This window comes from Bombina bombina, chromosome 1, assembly GCF_027579735.1.
Source record: "Bombina bombina isolate aBomBom1 chromosome 1, aBomBom1.pri, whole genome shotgun sequence".
Lineage (NCBI taxonomy): Eukaryota > Metazoa > Chordata > Amphibia > Anura > Bombinatoridae > Bombina > Bombina bombina.
This window is the reverse complement of record NC_069499.1, coordinates 1,289,708,685-1,289,728,219: the sequence shown is the minus strand read 5'-3', so window position 1 is coordinate 1,289,728,219 and position 19,535 is coordinate 1,289,708,685. Positions and strand designations below refer to the sequence as shown.

The 19,535-nt window shown below is 39.5% G+C and overlaps 1 protein-coding gene across 1 annotated transcript in view; it reads left to right on the top strand.

Annotated features, from left to right (window-relative positions):
• Positions 1 to 19,535, top strand: part of WDR88 (WD repeat domain 88) — a 77,851-nt gene that overhangs the window by 49,656 nt on the left and 8,660 nt on the right. Inside the window, 3 exon segments of the mRNA XM_053719238.1 lie at positions 5,807 to 5,945; positions 6,968 to 7,097; positions 14,624 to 14,808. Of these exon segments, the coding sequence (XP_053575213.1) occupies positions 5,807 to 5,945; positions 6,968 to 7,097; positions 14,624 to 14,808 (454 nt within the window).

Genomic DNA, 19,535 nt, shown 5'->3' with positions numbered 1-19,535 from the left:
CCTTCCAAGATAACAACTTAATATCTATGGAATGCAATGGCTCAAACAGAGCCTGCTGCAAAACCTTAAGAACAAGGTTAAGGCTCCAAGGAGGAGCAACATACTTAAACACAGGCCTGATAATGACCAGGGCCTGACAAAAAGATAATGCAGAAATCTGACCCTTCAGAGAACTGACTGACAATCCCTTCTTCAGATTTTCCTGGAGAAAAAAACAAAATCATTGGAATCTTGACCCTACTCCAAGAGTAGCCTTTGGATTCACAGTAATAAAGGTATTTACACCATACCTTATGGAAATTCTTTCTAGTAACAGGCTTGCGAGCCTGAAACATGGTCTCAATGACCGACTCTTAGACAGAACTAAGCGTTCAATCTCCAAGAAGTCAGCTTCAGAGAAACGAGACTTGGATGAAGGAATGGACCCTGAGGTAGAAGGTCCTTCCTCAGAGGCAACCTCCAAGGTGAAAGAGATGACATCTTCACTAGGTCTGCATACCGGATCCTACGAGGCCATGCCGGAGCTATTAGAATTACCAATGCTCTCACCTGTGTGATACGAGCAATGACTCATTGAAGGACAGCAAACGGAGGAAACAGATATCCCAGACTGAAATCCCAGGGAACCGCCAGAGCATCCATCAGGGCAGCCTGCGGATCTCTTGACTTTGAAATGTATCTTGGAAGCTTATCGTTCTGCCGAGACGCCATTAGATCCAACTCCGGCACCCCCCATTTGAGGGTTAACCTGGAGAACACCTCCGGATGGAGAGCCCACTCCCTGAGATGAAATGTCTGTCTGCTCAGGAAATCCGCTACCCAGTTGTCCACTCCTGGAATGTGGATGGCAGATAGACAGCAATTGTGGGCTTCTGCCCACTGAACAATCCGAGCCACCTCCTTCATGGCTAAGGAACTCCGAGTTCCTCCCTGGTGGTGGATGTAAGCCACTGAGGTGATATTGTCCAACTGAAATCTGATAAACCGGGCTAAGGACAATTGAGGCCAAGCCATCAGAGCATTGTAAATCGCTCTCAACTCCAAAATGTTTATGGGGAGAGCAGACTTCATAGTCCTTGCGCCCTGAACAAATCCCAGACTGCTCCCCAGCCCAGCAGGCTGGCTTCCGTGGTCACAATCACCCAGGAAGGTTTCCAGAAACATGTACCCTGAGACAGATGCTCCTGAGAAAGCCACCACGGAAGAGAGTCTCTTTTTGACTGATCTAGGTCTATCCCCGTTCCATTGTCTGAGCATGCATAACTGCAGAGCTCTCAAATGGAATCGAACAAAGGGAAAGATGTCCATAGAAGCAACCATCAGACCAATTACCTCCATACACTGAGCCACTGATGGCTGAACAGTAGACTGCAGAGAGAGGCAAGAGGAAAGAATTTTGGATTTTCTGACCTCTGTCAGAAATATTTTCATAGATAGGGAATCTATTATGGTCCCTAAGAAAACTACCCTTGTAGCTGGAACAAAGGAACTCTTTTCCAGATTCACTTCCCATCCGTGGGAATGTAGAAAAGACAACAAGAGTTTGCTTGTTGAAAAGATGGCACCTGAACCCATATCCTCCAATTAAGGTGCCACTGCAATTCCCAGAGACTTGATCACTGCCAAGAGAGCGCCCAGAACCCTTGAGAAAATTCTGGGAGCTGTGGCAAGGCCAAACGGAAGAGCCACAGACTGAAAGTGTTTGTCTAGAAAGGCGAATCTCAGGAACTAGTGATGATCCCTGTGGATGGGAACATGAAGATACGCATCCTTCAGGTCTATGGTCATCATGAACTGACCCTTTAGGATCAAGGGAAGAATGGAACGAATAGTTTCCATTTGAAAGACGGTACCCTGAGAAACTTTTATGAGACACTTTAGGTCTAGAAAAGGACAAAAAGTTCCCTCTTTTTTAGGAACCATAAACATATTGAGTAGAATCCTAGACCCTGTTCCCTTACAGGGACTGGAACTATCACTCCCAGGGAAGAAAGGTCCCGGTAACATTGAGATACTATGTCCACAGCCCAGGAATCTGAGACATCTCGTATCCATGTTTGATAAAACAGAGAAAGTCTGCCCCCTATTTGATCCGGATCGGAGGCAAACCCTTCATGCTGATTAAAACTCAGCTGCCGGTTACTTGGATTGCTTCCCCTTGTTCCAAGATTGATTGGGTTTCCAAGAAGACTTAGACTGTTCCTGCTTGGAAGAGGAAGAAGACTTTCCTTTGAAGTTTCGAAAGGAACGAAAATTGCTCTGATGACCTTTAGGTCTATTCTTCTTATCTAGTGGTAGGTAGAAAAGGCCCTTTTCCACCGATAATATCAAAAGTTATTTCTGTCAGACCAGGTCCAAATAAGGTCTTACCCTTGTAAAGAAGTGCCAGAAGCTTAGACTGGAGGAAACATCAGCAGACCAAGATTTTAGCCACAACGCCCCGCGGGCTAGCATAGCACAGCCAGATATCTTGGCTCCCAGTCTATTTAGACAAGGCGTTGCACCAAAAAGATGCCGCACTTGACACAGTGGCAATACAAACTGCAAGTTTCCATTGAAAATCTAGATGATCAAATAAGCCTCCAGCTTCTTGTCCATGAATCCATAAAGGAGCATCTATCCTCTATAGGGATCGTAGTTCTCAGAGCCATAGAAGAAATAGCCCCTTCTACTTAAGGCACCATGCATAATGATCTTTAATGGAGTCCGGGACAGGAAACATCTTTTAAAAGACAGGATACAGGGAGAAATGTATCCCTGGCTTCTCCTATTCCTGGGAAAAATCTCCATAGCATGGTCTAGAAACACTTCCACATAGGAAGGAACATCATAGTAATGATAAAGTTTACTAAACTTCCTAGGGTTGACAACGATAGGATTATCGGTGTCGTCCAAAGTAGCCAAAACCTCCTTTAACAATACACAAGGTGTTCAAGCATAAATCTGAAGGTTACTACTTTAGCATCAGATGAAGGAATTATACTGCCCGAATCTAAGATTTCACCCTCTGAGGCTACCGACATATTCTCCTCATCAGACTTATGAGGAAGGACAACCTGCGTAGCAGTAGATGGGACAGAAACCCTACTATCTGAATCTCTTATGTTACTCTTGTGTCTTCCCTTTAACCTAGGAAAAGCAGATAATGCTGCAGATACCGCTGAACATATCTATGCAGCAATTTCTGCAGTCAAATATACTCCTCAAGGAGATTGAGAGGAACCACAGGGCACTGCGTGTGACGCCATTGTGACGCCATTGAGACTTGGGACGTTTAAGAAGAAAGCTGTGGCATTGCCTGAACTGCATCAACCTGAGAGACATTGGGTTCAGCGGGCAACAACCTATCTCTACATGGGAAAGTTCTAGCTAAGCAAGCAGCACAGAATTGCATAAGGAACAATTTGTGCTTCAATACATAACATACATAAATAACAAAACACAGAATAAAAATAAAATTCCTTTATTTTAACATTTTAATATGTAAATGTGTACGTTCACTTTAAAAAGTCTAGCACTAAGCTAGGTAGACAGACAAATAATTATCGCTACACCTCAGCCTGACTGAAGTGTTTAAGCTTAATCGGAAAAATAAATAAATGGTAAGTAAGCATGGCAGCTCTCCTGACAATCGTAAGCTGAAAATAATGGCATCAGAGAAGACACCACTCCTCTAGCTGATCATGTCTGAGACCAAAGCGGAAAAGCGGGTCACGTGACCCGCCGTCGAGAACTGCACCGCATACAAGCGTACATCTTTACACACCCTTTGTAATATTGCAGATTCCTTGCCGCCACTATGTCTGTAGCGATGGAAGACTGTTAGCCCCATAATTCCCCTGAAGGGCATAGCAGTTACTTATGTTAGTTCAGCCCATCTTAATGATTAATCTCAGCCCATAAAACATCAGCGTCAGTGTTTTAACATAAATCTCCACAACGAACAGCGCACCGCTTAAACTGTGGAGATAAGGCTTCTTCAAAACTGCGTACCTTAGCAGAGCAGCTAATATTTAGTTCTACCAAAAACATAGCATGAACAAAACACCATAAGCACAAAGTGTGTTAGTAGCTTGCTTAGCATAACCCACAGCAAAGTAAAAGGTATATACTTTAAAACCAATAAAAGTAATAAACCCCTGATCTCTAGTCAAACATAAGTGCCCTCTCCCTGCCTGTCAATAACCTTATAAAGGATACACATGTCCCATATAATGTTGCAGCTCAACCTTATGAAGTGCACAGTCTCCCATACCTAGAAGACAAAAAGGCACTCGCTTGCAATCTAGCCATCCGGCAGGAGGACAGCCTACAAGGTGTGAGAGGACACATACTCCTCACAGAGACCTCTAGAAAAAAGAAAGAACTGAGTAAACCTACTCTGGCTTTCTATACTAGGGCAGCAACATGTTAGGAAAATGCAGCAAGGCCCACCTCACAAGTTCCTAACTGCTTTAAAGCCAGCACTACCCTACTGAAGAGATTAACGTGGACTATGGCTAGACCCAAAAAAATCTTGCTTGTAGCAAAAGAAATCCAATTTTCTTCAGACACCATACTTCACCTCCTCCATTGACAGAGGCAAAGAGAATGACTGGGGATTGTGGGAGGGGAGTGATACTTAACAGCTTTGCTGTGGTGCTCTTTGCCTCCTCCTGCTGGTGAGGAGTGATATTCCCACTAGTAATTAATGACGTCCTGGACTCTCCATATCTTAGGAAATAAATATCTGTAAATGTTAAGAACATTGGAATGTGAAATATTAATATTTTCATGTCGGGTTAGCGCACAAGAGAATATGAGATCAGGTTTGCGCATAAGTAGGTTTTGATTTCCATGGGGGAATACGTTAATGTGCAAGCAATATTCTAAGTTAAACTTTTTGCACTTGTTGGTTTAGCACACAAGCAAAAACTGTTTTCTTTCAACTCATAATATGAGCCCAACCCGATGCGTGCAAAAAGCTTACTTGCAGCACAGTTAATGATCGAGTGGGAGCATTAAAGGGATATTAAACACCTAATGAAAATTGCTGAAACCTACTTTTTCTTATAAATAAAAATAAAATAATCACTGCTGTTTATTTTATCTGTTCCTCTTACCCCAAACTTTTCAAAGGGATTGTTTTGAAATACAGTGTTGAGCCAGTGCTTAATTTCCTATGTAAGCTGCCATATTGTAACGTGCGTTACAGGGCTCAGTAGTCACATGACACAGCATATTGGCTGTTACATACAGTACTTAGAGGAATATAACATTTGCCTGCAGCGTGTGAGCTGGATTAAGACACATTTATTTCTCAGTCAGGGTGTAAACAGATTTCATTTGCCAGTCTATTGTATATAATACACATTATGCAGCAAATGCTAAGTGCATTACTTATGTTTTTAACTTCCCCCCACAGTTTTATTTTTTAAACTGCACAAGTTTTCTGCTCTAAGCAGAGCGTTCAGGCACTGTTATTGTCAATTACTGACATGCTCCAGGAGGGGGAGAGGGAGGGCGAAGCTATAACGGAACTGAGTGAAGTTTGTGCAGATGATTTCTGCTTTTGATAACCTTTGATCCTGGTAATGTGAATCACTAAGGGCTGACAGTCAGCTTAGTGTTCGTTTAGCAAGGATCGTTCGTATGCATTATTTATCAGTGTGATCTACTCCTGTTGGAGTAGATCACACTGATAAATAATGCATACGAACTATGTGAATTTTGTATAAAAATCATTAGATAAACTTTTCTAAAGGATTGTGATCGACCACTATATGTTGTGTACAATATTTTATTTGCTTTCATACTGTTTTTTTAGTGGTCTATTAGTTTGGATGGACTTGTGACATCATGCAATATATCTCTAAATGGCAAATATGTAGTATGCAGTTTGGATGTGCAAAATTCTATTTGTGTCATTGATTCAGCGACAGCCACAAGAATCGAAAGTCTAAAAGGTTTGTTTTCCATTGTTATATTAAGATGTTTGTAATAATAGCCTTTTGAAATCATACAAGTAATTTGGCATATTGTTCATTATTTATATCAGAGTGTCCCCAAACTTTTTTCTGACCCCCCCCCATGGTTGCATAAACTCATCATCAAACCCCCCCCAACGTTAAAAATTGTATTCAGAATAACAGTGAATGACCCCTGATGAAAATAATGACTTAATATAATTGAAACAAGCAAGAATTAATCATTTATTAAAATTTTAAATTAATCTTATTTAGTGTAATTGATTTAATTGCCACATTTGAAGATCTGGTGTTGATTTATTTGCCTGGAGTTGTACAACTGCACCAATAAACAAACTTTTTATGGAAAATGTATTCTTACCAAATTATTATGTAGTGCTCACCACACAGGTTATATCCAATGACAGCAGACAGAAGACTCTACTCAGACCAGCACAACAGGCTTTGCTGTGCTTCCTTCTACTGCACAGTAATTCCAAAATGCACAGTTAACAAAAGGTGCTAATGTACAGAGCTAGTAAAAAAATCAATGAGAGCCTTCTGTACAGGTAGCTTCAACTTGCTGATAAACCTGAACTATCATAAATGCAAAAGGTATAAAAAGCAAAAAACAGTAAAAATTCAGATACAAAGCCTGAAAGTTGTTTTGTTTACACATCTCGCATAAAGCTTAGCAAATTGAGATAATTGCGCTTGGAGGATATCACTAACATATTCCCTTGTCTGCTAGCACCCCCATGGCAATCTCAGTGCCTCCCTTCCAACTGATGTCTATGATTGCCCACTTGGTAATCACACCGCCCCCTGGAGCAGTATAGCCCACTCTGGGAACCATTGATTTATATCATGGCAATTTACTTTTTAAAGATACTGAACTTAGATTTGAATGATAATAAATCAGCAGAAGTTTCAAACTATAAAAGCTTGAACTAATTTTGATATCCTGCAGTGCAGAACCAGAGGGGAAAGCTACAGTTTTTTGTTTTTTTTTTCATCTACAGATCATCACACAAGCACCATAACAAGATGTTGCTTTGATCCTGAAAGCCAGAGAGTGTGTTCTGTCTCATCTGATCAGAGTATAAAGCTATGGGATATGATAGCTAAACGCACAACTGTTAAAGTAAACAAGTAAGAAACAACACTTTAGCAACAACCCTTTTATATCCAGAGGTTTTAAAGGACATTGTAGTCTACTTTGTTTCATCTAGTGGAGCATTTCAAAATGATTTTTATTTTTTAAAAACAAATTTTAAACTTGTTTTTGTGTCCTGAATTTACCAAGATATCTTTTAATACATCCATGTCCCTCTCATCCAGTAAACCATTGGCAGATGTCCGATTTGTAAAAAATACAAAACCAATACTGTGGCAGTTCCTGTTTACATTTTAACAGATTTTGCTTAAAGGGACATGAAACCCAATTTTTTTCTTTTATAATTCAGATAGAGCATAGATTTTGTACAAACTTTGCAATTTACTCCCATGATCAATTTTATTTTGCTTTATTCTTGTACTATCCTTTGTTAAAGGAGCAGCACTGCGCTACTGCAAGCTAGCCTAGCACATCAGGAAGCCAATGACAAGAGGCATATATGTGCAGCCACCAATCAGCAACTTGTTCCCAGATCATAAGCTCACTTAGGTATTGCTTTTTGGTAATTAGAAGGCTGCTAACTGCAGCTGCGCACCACACTTCTATTATTCCCGGCAGTAAAGGGGTTAATCAAGTAGCTTGTAAAGTTAATTTTAGCTTTAGTGCAGAGATTACACTCCCACCTGACAACCCCCACCCCCTGATCCCTACCTGATCCCTCCCAAACAGCTCTCTACCCTCCCTCACCCCCACTGGTCACCACCATTTTAGGTACTGGCAGACAGTTTACCAATATTAATTTAAGGTAATTTAAAAATATATATATATATTTTTTTTCTGCAGTGTAGGATCCCCCTACTCTCCAGCCAACCTGATCCCCCTACAAACAGCTCTCTAACCCTCCCCACTCTAACTATAAGCTAGATTACGAGTTTTGCGTTATGAGTGCCTCGGTAATAACTTGCAAGTTATTGTCACCGCTCACCTTTAATAGCGCTGCTATTACAGGTTTGCAAAAATCCGGCGATATGGCTGCATTGAGCTCCATACCGTACACAAATACCAGCGCTGCTTTGAGCTGGTTTGACGTGCTCGTGCACGATTTCCCCATAGACATCAATGGAGAGCCGGCTAAAATAAAGCCTAACACCTGCAATAGAAGAGCATAAAGCTCCGTAATGCAGCCCCATTGATGTCTATGGGGAAACAAAATGTATGTTTACACCTAACACCCTAACATAAACCCTGAGTCTAAACACTGCTATTCTGCCGCCCCCCGACATCGCCGACACCTACATTACACTTATTAAACCCTAATCTGCCGCCCCCAATGTCGCCGCAACCTACATAAATTTATTAACCCCTAATCTGCCACCCTAACAACGCCGCCGCCACTATACTAAAGTTATTAACCCCTAAACCTCTGGCCTCCCACATCACGAACACTAAATAAATATATTAACCCCTAAACCTAACCCTAACACCCCTAACTTTAATATAATTTAAAATAAATCTAAATTAAACTTACTATCATTACCTAAATAATTCCTATTTAAAACTAAATTCTTACCTATAAAATAAACCCCAAGCTAGCTACAATATAACACTAATAGTTACATTGTAGCTATCATAGGTTTTATTTTTATTTCACAGCTAAGTTTGTATTTATTTTAACTAGGTAGACTAATTATCAAATAGTTATTAACGATTTACTTACTACCTAGTTAAAATAAATACAAATTTACCTGTAAAATAAAACCTAACCTGAGTTACACTAACACATAACATTACAATAAAATTAAATAAATTAAATTAAAAAAATACATTTATCTAAATTACAAAAAATAATAAACACTAAATTATACAAAATAAAAAAGAAATTATCAAAAATAAAAACGAATTACTCCAAATCTAATAGCCCTATCAAAATAAAAAAGCCCCCCCCCAAAATAAAAAAACCCTAGTCTACACTAAACTGCCAATAGCCCTTAAAAGGGCCTTATGCGGGGCATTGCCCCAAATAAATCAGCTCTTTTACCTGTAAAAAAAAAATACAAACAACCCCCCAACAGTAAAACCCACCACCCACACAACCAACCCCCCAAATAAAAAACTAAAAAAAAACTAAGCTCCCCATTGCCCTGAAAAGGGCATTTGGATGGGCATTGCCCTTAAAAGGGCATTTATCTCTTTTACGGTGCCCAAAGTCCCTAATCTAAAAATAAAACCCACCAAATAAACCCTTAATAAAACCTCACACTAACCCCCGAAGATCCACTTACAGTTTTTGAAGACCAGACATCCATCCTCATCCAGCCGGGAGAAGTCTTCATCCAAGCGGGCAGAAGTCCTCAACAAAGCCGGGAGAAGTCTTCATCCAAGCGGCAAGAAGTCGTCCTTCAGGCGGGCAGAAGTCTTCATCCAGACGGCATCTTCTATCTTCACCCTTCCGACGCGGAGCGGCTCCATCTTCAAGACATCCAGCGCGGAGCATCCTCTTCATACGGTCCCAGTCGTACACTTATCCAAAATGGCGTCCCTAGAATTTTATTAGCCAATCGTAATTAAAGGGTAAAAAATCCTATTGGGTGATGCAATCAGCCAATAGGATTGAGCTTCAATGCTATTGGCTGATCCAATTAGCCAATAGGATTGAGCTTGCATTCTATTGGCTGATTGGAACAGCCAATAGAATGTGAGCTCAATCCTATTGGCTGATTGGATCAGCCAATAGCATTGAAGCTCAATCCTATTGGCTGATTGCATCACCCAATAGGATTTTTTACCCTTTAATTCCGATTGGCTAATAGAATTCTATCAGCCAATCGGAATTCAAGGGACGCCAACTTGGATGACGTCCCTTAAAGGGAAGATAGAAGATGCCATCTGGAAGAAGACTTCTGCCTGCCTGGAGGACGACTTCTTGCCGCTTGGATGAAGACTTCTCCCGGCTTCGTTGAGGACTTCTGCCCGCTTGGATGAAGACTTCTCCCGGCTGGATGAGGATGGATGTCCAGTCTTCAAAAATTGTAAGTGGATCTTTGGGGGTTAGTGTTAGGTTTTATTAAGGGTTTATTGGGTGGGTTTTATTTTTAGATTAGGGCAATGCCCATCCAAATGCCCTTTTCAGGGCAATGGGGAGATTAGGTTTATTTAAATAGGATTTTATTTGGGGGGTTTGGTTGTGTGGGTGTTGGGTTTTACTGTTGGGGGGTTGTTTCTATTATTTTTTTTTTACAGGTAAAAGAGCTGATTTCCTTGGGGTAATGCCCCGCAAAAGGCCCTTTTAAGGGCTATTGGCAGTTTAGTGTAGGCTAGGGTTTTTTTTATTTTGGGGGGGCTTTTTTAATTTTGATAGGGCTATTAGATTAGGTGTAATAAGTTTAAATATTTGATCATTTCTTTTTTATTTTGTGTAATTTAGTGTTTATTTTTTTTTGTCATTTAGTTAATTGTATTAAATTAATGTAATTTATTTAATTTTAGTGTAATGTTAGGTTTAACTGTAAAACAGGTTAGGTTTTATTTCACAGGTAAATTTGTATTTATTTTTACTAGGTAGTTAGTAAATAGTTAATAACCAGTGACGTGCAGTGACGTCAGAGGCTGGTGAGGCACTGGCTAGGATATGCCTTCGTTCTTTAGATATCCTTTGTTGAAGAAATAGCAATGCACATGGGTGAGCCAATCACATGAGGTATCTATGTGCAGCCACCAATCAGCAGCTACTGAGCATATTTAGATATGATTTTCAACAAAGGATATCAAAAGAATGAAGAAAATTAGATATTAGATGTAAATTGGAAAGTTATTTAAAATTGCATGCTCTTTCTAAATCATGAAAGAAAACATATGGGTTTCATGTCCCATTAAATGGTGTCTTGGAAAACTGGTCAACTTAGTAAACATCTGATCTTAGTCTAAAGGATTGTAACAGAACTCTTGCCAGATAACAAAATGCTTGCTCTGATTATGAGATCTAGAAATCCAGGCCTATTAAAATATGTTTACAACATACTTTTTACTTTAATGCTGCAAATTATGCTTATAGATTCCTTCATTATTCAGAAAATATAAAAAATGTCTTGATCCAGTGGCGGCTGGTAAAATTTAAAGATGTTGGGGTGCTTGATCCCACCCCTTCAAATAAAGCCACACCCTCAGATGGCACCACCAATTCATTAATTAAATAAATAAAAGGTAGACAGAAACACAGAAATGCACTCGGGGGGGGGGGGAGAGGGAGAGAGAGACGGGGGAGAGGGAGAGAGAGACGGGGGAGAGGGAGAGACGGGGGGAGAGAGATACTGAGGGGGACAGGTATAGGAAGTCTGCACAATATAGAGGTATGGGAAGACTGCACAATATAGAGGTATGGGAAGTCTGCACAATATAGAGGTATGGGAAGACTGCACAATATAGAGGTATGGGAAGTCTGCACAATATAGAGGTATGGGAAGTCTGCACAATATAGAGGTATGGGAAGTCTGCACAATATAGAGGTATGGGAAGACTGCACAATATAGAGGTATGGGAAGTCTTCACAATATAGAGGTATGGGAAGACTGCACAATATAGAGGTATGAGAAGACTGCATAATATAGAGGCATGGGAATACTGCACAATATAGAGGTATGGGAAGTCTGCACAATATAGACCTGTTAGTGCAAAATTAATCATAGCACTCTTATTGGTGTGTTCATTTAATCAATTGCTGCTAAAATCTGTAATGTGCTAGTGGCAATGAGCTAAGGGATCAGTCTTTGTTAGTACTATTATATACATATACATATAATGGGTCAGGTAATGCTGGGAGCAAATATAAAAATTCACATATGTTTATAAAGTCACTCAGACCTTGCTATGATCATATAATGGGTCAGGTCATGCTGGGAGCAAATATAAAAATTCACATATGTTTAGAAATTCACTGTCAGACCTTGCAATTATCATATAATGGGTCAGGTAAAGAAGGTAATGCTGGGAGCAAATATAAAAATTCACACTCCCTACAGACACATATCAAAAATGCCTTCCAAAAGTCTCACTCCTCTCTCACACCTGCAGGGGACAAATAATTCATGTCAGCTTCTCTCCTACACAATGAAACTACCAGACACGATTAGTTAAAAATGCCCAAATGCTATACAAAATATTAAAATATATAAATTTACCTAGGAATTAATTAGTTGCTTTTTTGATAGAAAAGGTGGCACTAATTACAACGGCTGCAAACCGATTAAAAACATGCTACATATAGTATATAATATATGTAAAAGAAAGTTCAAATGTTATTTATAGTTTGCAATAAAGTTTATAGTCACTGTCAGTCAGACCTTGGCCTTGCTGATTAACTAATGGCAGGATATATGACTTACTTATAGAACTCAACTTCTCCAACTGTCTCCCTCCAGCTCCTTGTGGCTCGCTCAGCGCTCTGCATCACAGTCACACAGAAGTGTGACAGTGACAGGCAGCCAGGGACAGTGTGAGTCCACGTGGGTGGCTGGCTCCTAGCTCTTCAAGTTCTCTGTCCTCTATGGCGCACACTCAGCAGCGCTGCAGCAGCTCCCTCCTTACTCTTCCCACGCGTGCATGTGACGTCACAGCCCTCCGATTCAGGCAGTCAGCCCAAGACCAGGAGACAGACACGCCTCCCCTGCAGCGCTGATGCTGCTGATTGGTTGAAAATAATCTAGCTCCATTATAGAGGCGGTTTTAAGAAACGCCTCTACTGGAGTGTGTATGGGGCCCGGTAAGCCACTACTGGGTGGCGCTTAGCTCAAAGTGAGCTAAGAAGATATTTAAGCATCCAGGTTGCGCAATCATGGAGGGCAGCGGTACGGCTCACTGCCTCCTTATTGCGCAACATGGATGTCACGTCACTGAGAATTTGGAATTGGAATCACAGCATGGGGGGGGGGGGGTACAGGGTGGGGCATGGGGGCATGGCCAAAAAAAAAGAAGTAAAATATATATATTTTTTTTAAAGTAATATTCAGAAATAAAAACTTTCTTATTCTCTGATTTGACAGGGGAGGCAGAGCCTCCCCTGCCTCCTATCACTGCACGTCACTGTTAATAACTATTTACTAACTAATCAACCTAGTTAAAATAAATACAAACTTAGCTGTAAAATAAAACCTAAGCTACATACAATATAGCTATTAGTTATACTGTAGCTAGCTTAGGTTTTATTTTACAGGTAAGTATTTATTTCATTTTAAATAGGAATAATTTTAGGTATTAATAGTAATTTTTATTTTTAATTATTTTAATTAGGTTAAAGTTAGTGGGTGTTAGGGTTACATTAGGGTTAGGGTTAGACTTAGAGTTAGGTTTAGGGGTTAATAACTTTAGTATAGTGGCGGCGACATTGGGGACAGCAGATTAGGGTTTAATAATATTTAACTAGTGTTTGCGATGCGGGAGTGCTGCGGATTATGGGTTAATATGTTTATTATAGTTGTGGCGATGTCAGGAGCAGCAGATTAGGGGTAAAAAAAATTATTTTAGTATTTTCGATGTGGGAGGGCCTCGGTTTAGGGGTTAATAGGTAGTTTATGGGTGTTAGTGTATTTTGTAACACTTTAGTTATGAGTTTTATGCTACAGCTTTGTAGCGTAAAACCCACAACTACTGACTTTCAGGTGGCGGTACAGATCTTGTAGTTATGGGCTGTACTGCTCACTTTTTGGCCGGACAGGCAAAACTTGTAAAACTGGCGCTATGGAAGTCACATTGAAAATGGACTTTTTGAAAGGTGCGGTACTTACGTTACGTTACGGCCAAAAAGGTAGCCAAGCGGTAGTGAAAAGTAGTAGTAAAAGCAGCGTTATGAGCTATAACGCTAAACTCGTAATCTAGCCATATGTTTGTCATCTTAGAAACTGGCAGCTGTCTTTATAAAATGTAATTATTATTTTTTCATTATTTTTTTTATTTTCTGTAGTGTAGTGGTCCCCTCCACCCGCAATCATTAGTTAGGGACCCCTCACGCCCACCCCACCTTTTTTGTAGTGTAGCTCCCCTTCCCTCCCTCTCCCTTTTTTATTTGCCACAGTGTAGGGCCCTCCCACTCCCTTTTCCCTCCCCCCTCTGCTGCTGGACCGCCCATTCGCCTCCCGGATTCCCTCCCACACCTCCCGCTAGCACCAGCAGATGATCGTTACCGACGGTGACACACACAGTGTCACCGTCTGTAACAATCTAGCATCTGCCTTTATATGGAACCAGAGCACCGATCGTGCTACGGTTCCATACAAAGACAGATGCCATGAACTCAGGAACTCCAGCTCTTGGCTGTAACCGAACAGCCAAGACTGCTGGAACTTCCAGTTACTCCAACGTATATATACATTGTGCGGTATGATAGGCAAAGTACCGCGCAATGTATATATGTCACATTGGGCTTAGGGGATTAAGCTGTATTATATTTGCCTGACATATAGATGCTATATTTATTTTTATTATATTTACCTGACTTGTATATGTAGATGTTCAGGTCATTTTAATGTGTGTCTAATAAGTTATTTTACAGTATCTTTAATTCTTTTTTTAGAGGACATTCCAATGTGATTTCAGACTGTGCTTTCAGCTCAAACGGTCGTTTTTTTTGTACCGCATCGTGGGACAAAACATTAAAAATATGGGACATCAATACTGGAGAATTTCGTCATAAAGGCCCAGAAGTTTTACATAATGTACACACAGGTTGTGTTAGTTCCTGTGCATTTGTGAAGGATGGTAAATTGCTACGTTTTATCTTTGTCATTCTAAATACTTAGCATTCAAAATGTTTCCAATTGGAAAATGTTTTATTCTTTACATAACCGATTGCTTATTCTAAAGGTAGTCACCCCTTACACATTTCTTAGCATCTCACCCATGCCCAACGTCGCCTAAAACCTTTCACCTATTGCACACACTTAAATTGCTGTCCAAACATGATGTTCTAAAAATTGAAAAATATAATAAAGGTTATACACTTTGGATGTCCATACTTAAAGGGACAGTCAAGTCAAAATTAAATGATTCCGATTGAACACACAATTTTAAACAACTTTCCAATTTACTTCCTTTATCTAGATGTGCACAAACTTTTTATATCCACATTTTTTGAGGCACCAGCTCCTACTGAGCATGTGCAAGATTCACAGGGTATGCGTATATGCATTTTGTGATTGGCTAATTGCTGTCACATAATGCAATAGGAAGGAAAACGTAGCTAACATTTGCCAGGAAAAAATCTACTACTCATTTGAAAGTTTTTGCATTGTCTCTTCATTATGCATATATTGATTATTCTATTCTACTGTGTTTAGTGGTCTTTTAAGTGAGACGAGTCAAGGGATCAATTTGTGAAGTTAGTGTAATTTACATATGCATTGTTATTATTATTTATTATTACCATTTATTTGCTTAGCACTTCAAAATTCTGTAGCGATGGGTATTGAATAGGGGTATACAATGAAAAATATTTGTGATAAGATACAAAAACATAAAAAACTTAACAAACCTAGTACAGGAGTAGGGCCCTGCTCCAAAGAACTTAGTCTATAGGGTGCAGAGACATAAGGTTTGTGGTAACTTGTCACAAGATTGATTTTGGGTAGGATGAAAAAACAGGAGAGATAGTAAGCCTCTCTCAATATGTGGGTTTTCAAGGAACGTCTGAAGCTATACAAGGATGGAGTGTGATTGTGCGGGGTAGAGTATTCCAGAGGACAGGAGCAGCGGGTGAAACGTCTTGGAGGCCAGAGAGGGACGTAGCAATAATAGTATTGGAGAGACGTAGGTCAGAGTTTGACCAAAGAGTGGAGCATTTGTTGTAGATCGTGATTTAGGGCCAGATTACAAGTGGTGCACTAACAGTTGCGAGCAAGCGATATCGTGTTTATCAAGGCTGTTTGTGTGTGTGTTGAAAGTAGCGCCCGTATTACAAGTTGAAAGTAAACGTGTTCAATGGAACGCCATTGAATTTAATGCGCATCAAGTTAGCGTCACCTCAGAGCTCTGATTAACTGCTAAAATAAAAAGTTGCACAAAACACATTAAAATACATTTAAAAGTACAGTTACACCCATAATAGCACTATGTTATAAAACATATTAAAAAAAAAGTTATAAGGGCTCAAAGATAGGAGGTCTTGGGGGGAAATAAAAAGGCTGCAAATGGCTTTAACATAGATACATACATATACATGTCTAAATATGTATATGTATGTAAATATATATATGTTTATATGTGCGTACATATGTATTTATGTATTTATATGTGTATATATGTATTTACAGACAGACATACATATATATATATATATATATATATATATATATATATATATATATATATATATATATACACACACACATATGTATATGTATGTGTATGTATATATATATATATATATATATATACAAAACACGGAAGGGAACTGCACTCTCATACCGGACCGGGTACACATCCTATGACCCTGCAACATGCTCAGCCCTGGGTGCCACTGGCACTCACAGGAAGCTGTGCTGTCCCCAGAGCCACAAGCAGTTAACCCCAGACAGGTCTGGGTGCAAGAGCCATAGGGAAAATTATAAAACAAATTAATACAACACACAGAGAAAACCCAGCACTCACTTACAAGCTTGACGTGGTACCTGAGCTTGTCCCATTTGGCCAGATGCGGTGACTAACCTTTCCATTTTTGCTTTTAAATCTTAGCTGAGAGCTTGTAAGTGAGTGCTGGGTTTTCTCTGTGTGTTATATATATATATATATATATATATATATATATATATATATATATATATATATATATATATATATATATATATATACAGTGGATATAAAAAGTCTACACAACCCTGTTAAAATGTCATGTTTCTGTGATGTAAAAAAATGAGACAAAGATAAATCATTTCAGAACTTTGTCCACCTTTAATGTGACCTATAAACTGTACAACTCAATTGAAAAACAAACTGAAATATTTTAGGTAAAGGGAAATAAAAATAAAAAAATTAAATAATATGGTTGCATAAGTGTGCACTAATACTTTATTGAAGCACCTTTTGATTTTATTACAGCACTCAGTCTTTTTGGGTATGAGTTTTTCAGCATGACACATCTTGACTTGGCAAGATTTGCCCTTTCTTCTTTGCAAAAACACTCTAAATCTGTCAGAATGCGAGGGCATCTCCTGTGCACAGCCCTCTTCAGATCACCCCACAGATTTTGAATTGGATTCAGGTCTGGGCTCTGGTTGGGCCATCCCAAAACTGTAATCTTCTTCTGGTGAAGCCATTCCTTTGTTGATTTGGATGTATACTTTGGGTCGTTGTCATGGGGAAAGATGAAGTTCCTCTTCATGTTCAGCTTTTTAGCAGAAGCCTGAAGGTTTTGTGCCAATATTGTCTGGTATTTGGAACTGTTCATAATTCCCTCTACCTTGACTAAGGCCCCAGTTCCAGCTGAAGAAAAACAGCCCCAAAGCATGATGCTGACACCACCATGCTTCACTGTGGGTATGGTGTTCTTTTGGCGATATGCAGTGTTGTTTTTGCGCCAAACATATCTTTTGGAATTATTGCCAAAAAGTTAAAGTTTGGTTTCATCAGACCAGAACACCTTTTGCAACATGTTTTTGGGAAACTTCAGATGTGTTTTTGCAAAATTTAGTCGGGCTTGGATGTTTTTTTTTTTTGCAAGAAAAGGCTTCCATCTTGCCACTCTACCCCATAGCCCAGACATATGAAGAAAACGGGTGATTGTTGTCACATGTACCACACAGCCAGTACTTGCCAGATATTCCTGCAGCTCCTTTAATGTTGCTGTAGGCCTCTTGGCAGCCTCCCAGACCAGTTTTCTTCTCGTCTTTTCATCAATTTTGGAGGGACATCCAGTTCTTGGTAATGTCACTGTTGAACCATATTCTCTCCACTTGATGATGACTGTCTTCACTGTGTTCCATGGTATATCTAATGCCTTGGAAATTCTTTTCTACCCTTCTCCTGACTGATACCTTTTAACAATGAGATCCCTCTGATGCTTTAGAAGCTCTCTGCGGACCATGGCTTTTGCTGTAGGATGCGACTAACAAAATGTCAGGAAAGACCTACTAGAACAGCTGAACTTTATTTGGGGTTAATCAGTGGCACTTTAAATGATGACAGGTGTGTGCTGACTCCTATTTAACATGATTTTGAATGTAATTGCTTAAATCTGAACACAGCTACATCCCCAGTTATAAAAGGGTGTGCACACTTATACAACCATATTATTTTAGTTTTTTATTTTTATTTCCCTTTACCTAAAAGATTTCAGTTTCTTTTTCAATTGAGTTGTACAGTTTATAGGTCACATTAAAGGTGAAAAAAGTTCTGAAATGATTTATCTTTGTCTCATTTTTTTACATCACAGAAACATGACATTTTAACAGGGGTGTGTAGACTTTTTATATCCACCTGTATAATATATATATATATATATATATATAAAATATAATATATATATATATATATATATATATATATATAAAACACGGAAGGGGACTGCACTCTCATACCGGACCGGGTACACATCCCATGACCCTGCAACATGCTCAGCCCTGGGTGCTCACTGGCACTCGCAGGAAACGGTGCTGTCCCCAGAGTCACAGGCTGTTAACCCCAGATAGGAAAGTCCAGCACTCACTTACAAGCTCACATAAGCCTGTGCACCCTTCCCTTGTTCCCAGTCTGTTTGGATTTGAGATTGCATTGTGTGGCTGTTTTAGGGTCCCAGGTATTGGAAAGGACCTTGATGTGGTACCTGGGCTTGTCCCATTTGGCCAGATGCGGTAACTAACCTTTCCATTTTTGCTTTTAAATCTTAGCTGTGATCTTGTGAGTGCTGGACTTTCTCTATGTGTTTTATATATATATATATATATATATATATATATATATATATATATATATATATATATATATACACATACACACACATAAACACATAAATACATATGTATACATATAAAGGCATATATATATATATATATATAAGTGCATTGGAGCCCCTTGCAGTTAAGTAGCAGAAAACATATAAAATCTTGCAGATTTAGGGGCACCGCAAACTTTTTTGGCCTTACCGCAAATTAACTTACGCAATTTGCGTATAGTCTTTTTTCAATGGGACTCACATAGCACTGGTATTACGAGTTTGTCATGGGAGGCCAAAAAGTGAGCGGTACACCCTATCCTGCCAAGATTCGTACTGCATTTTAAAGTCAGTAGTTATGAGTTTTACACTACAAAGCCGTAGCATAAAACTCATAACTAAAATGCTAAAAAGTACACTAACACCCATAAACTACCTATTAACCCCTAAACCGAGGCCCTCCCTCATTGCAAACACTAAAATTAAATTATTAACCCCTAATCTGCCTCTGTGGACATCGCCGCCACTATGATAAACATATTAACCCCTAAACCGCCGCACT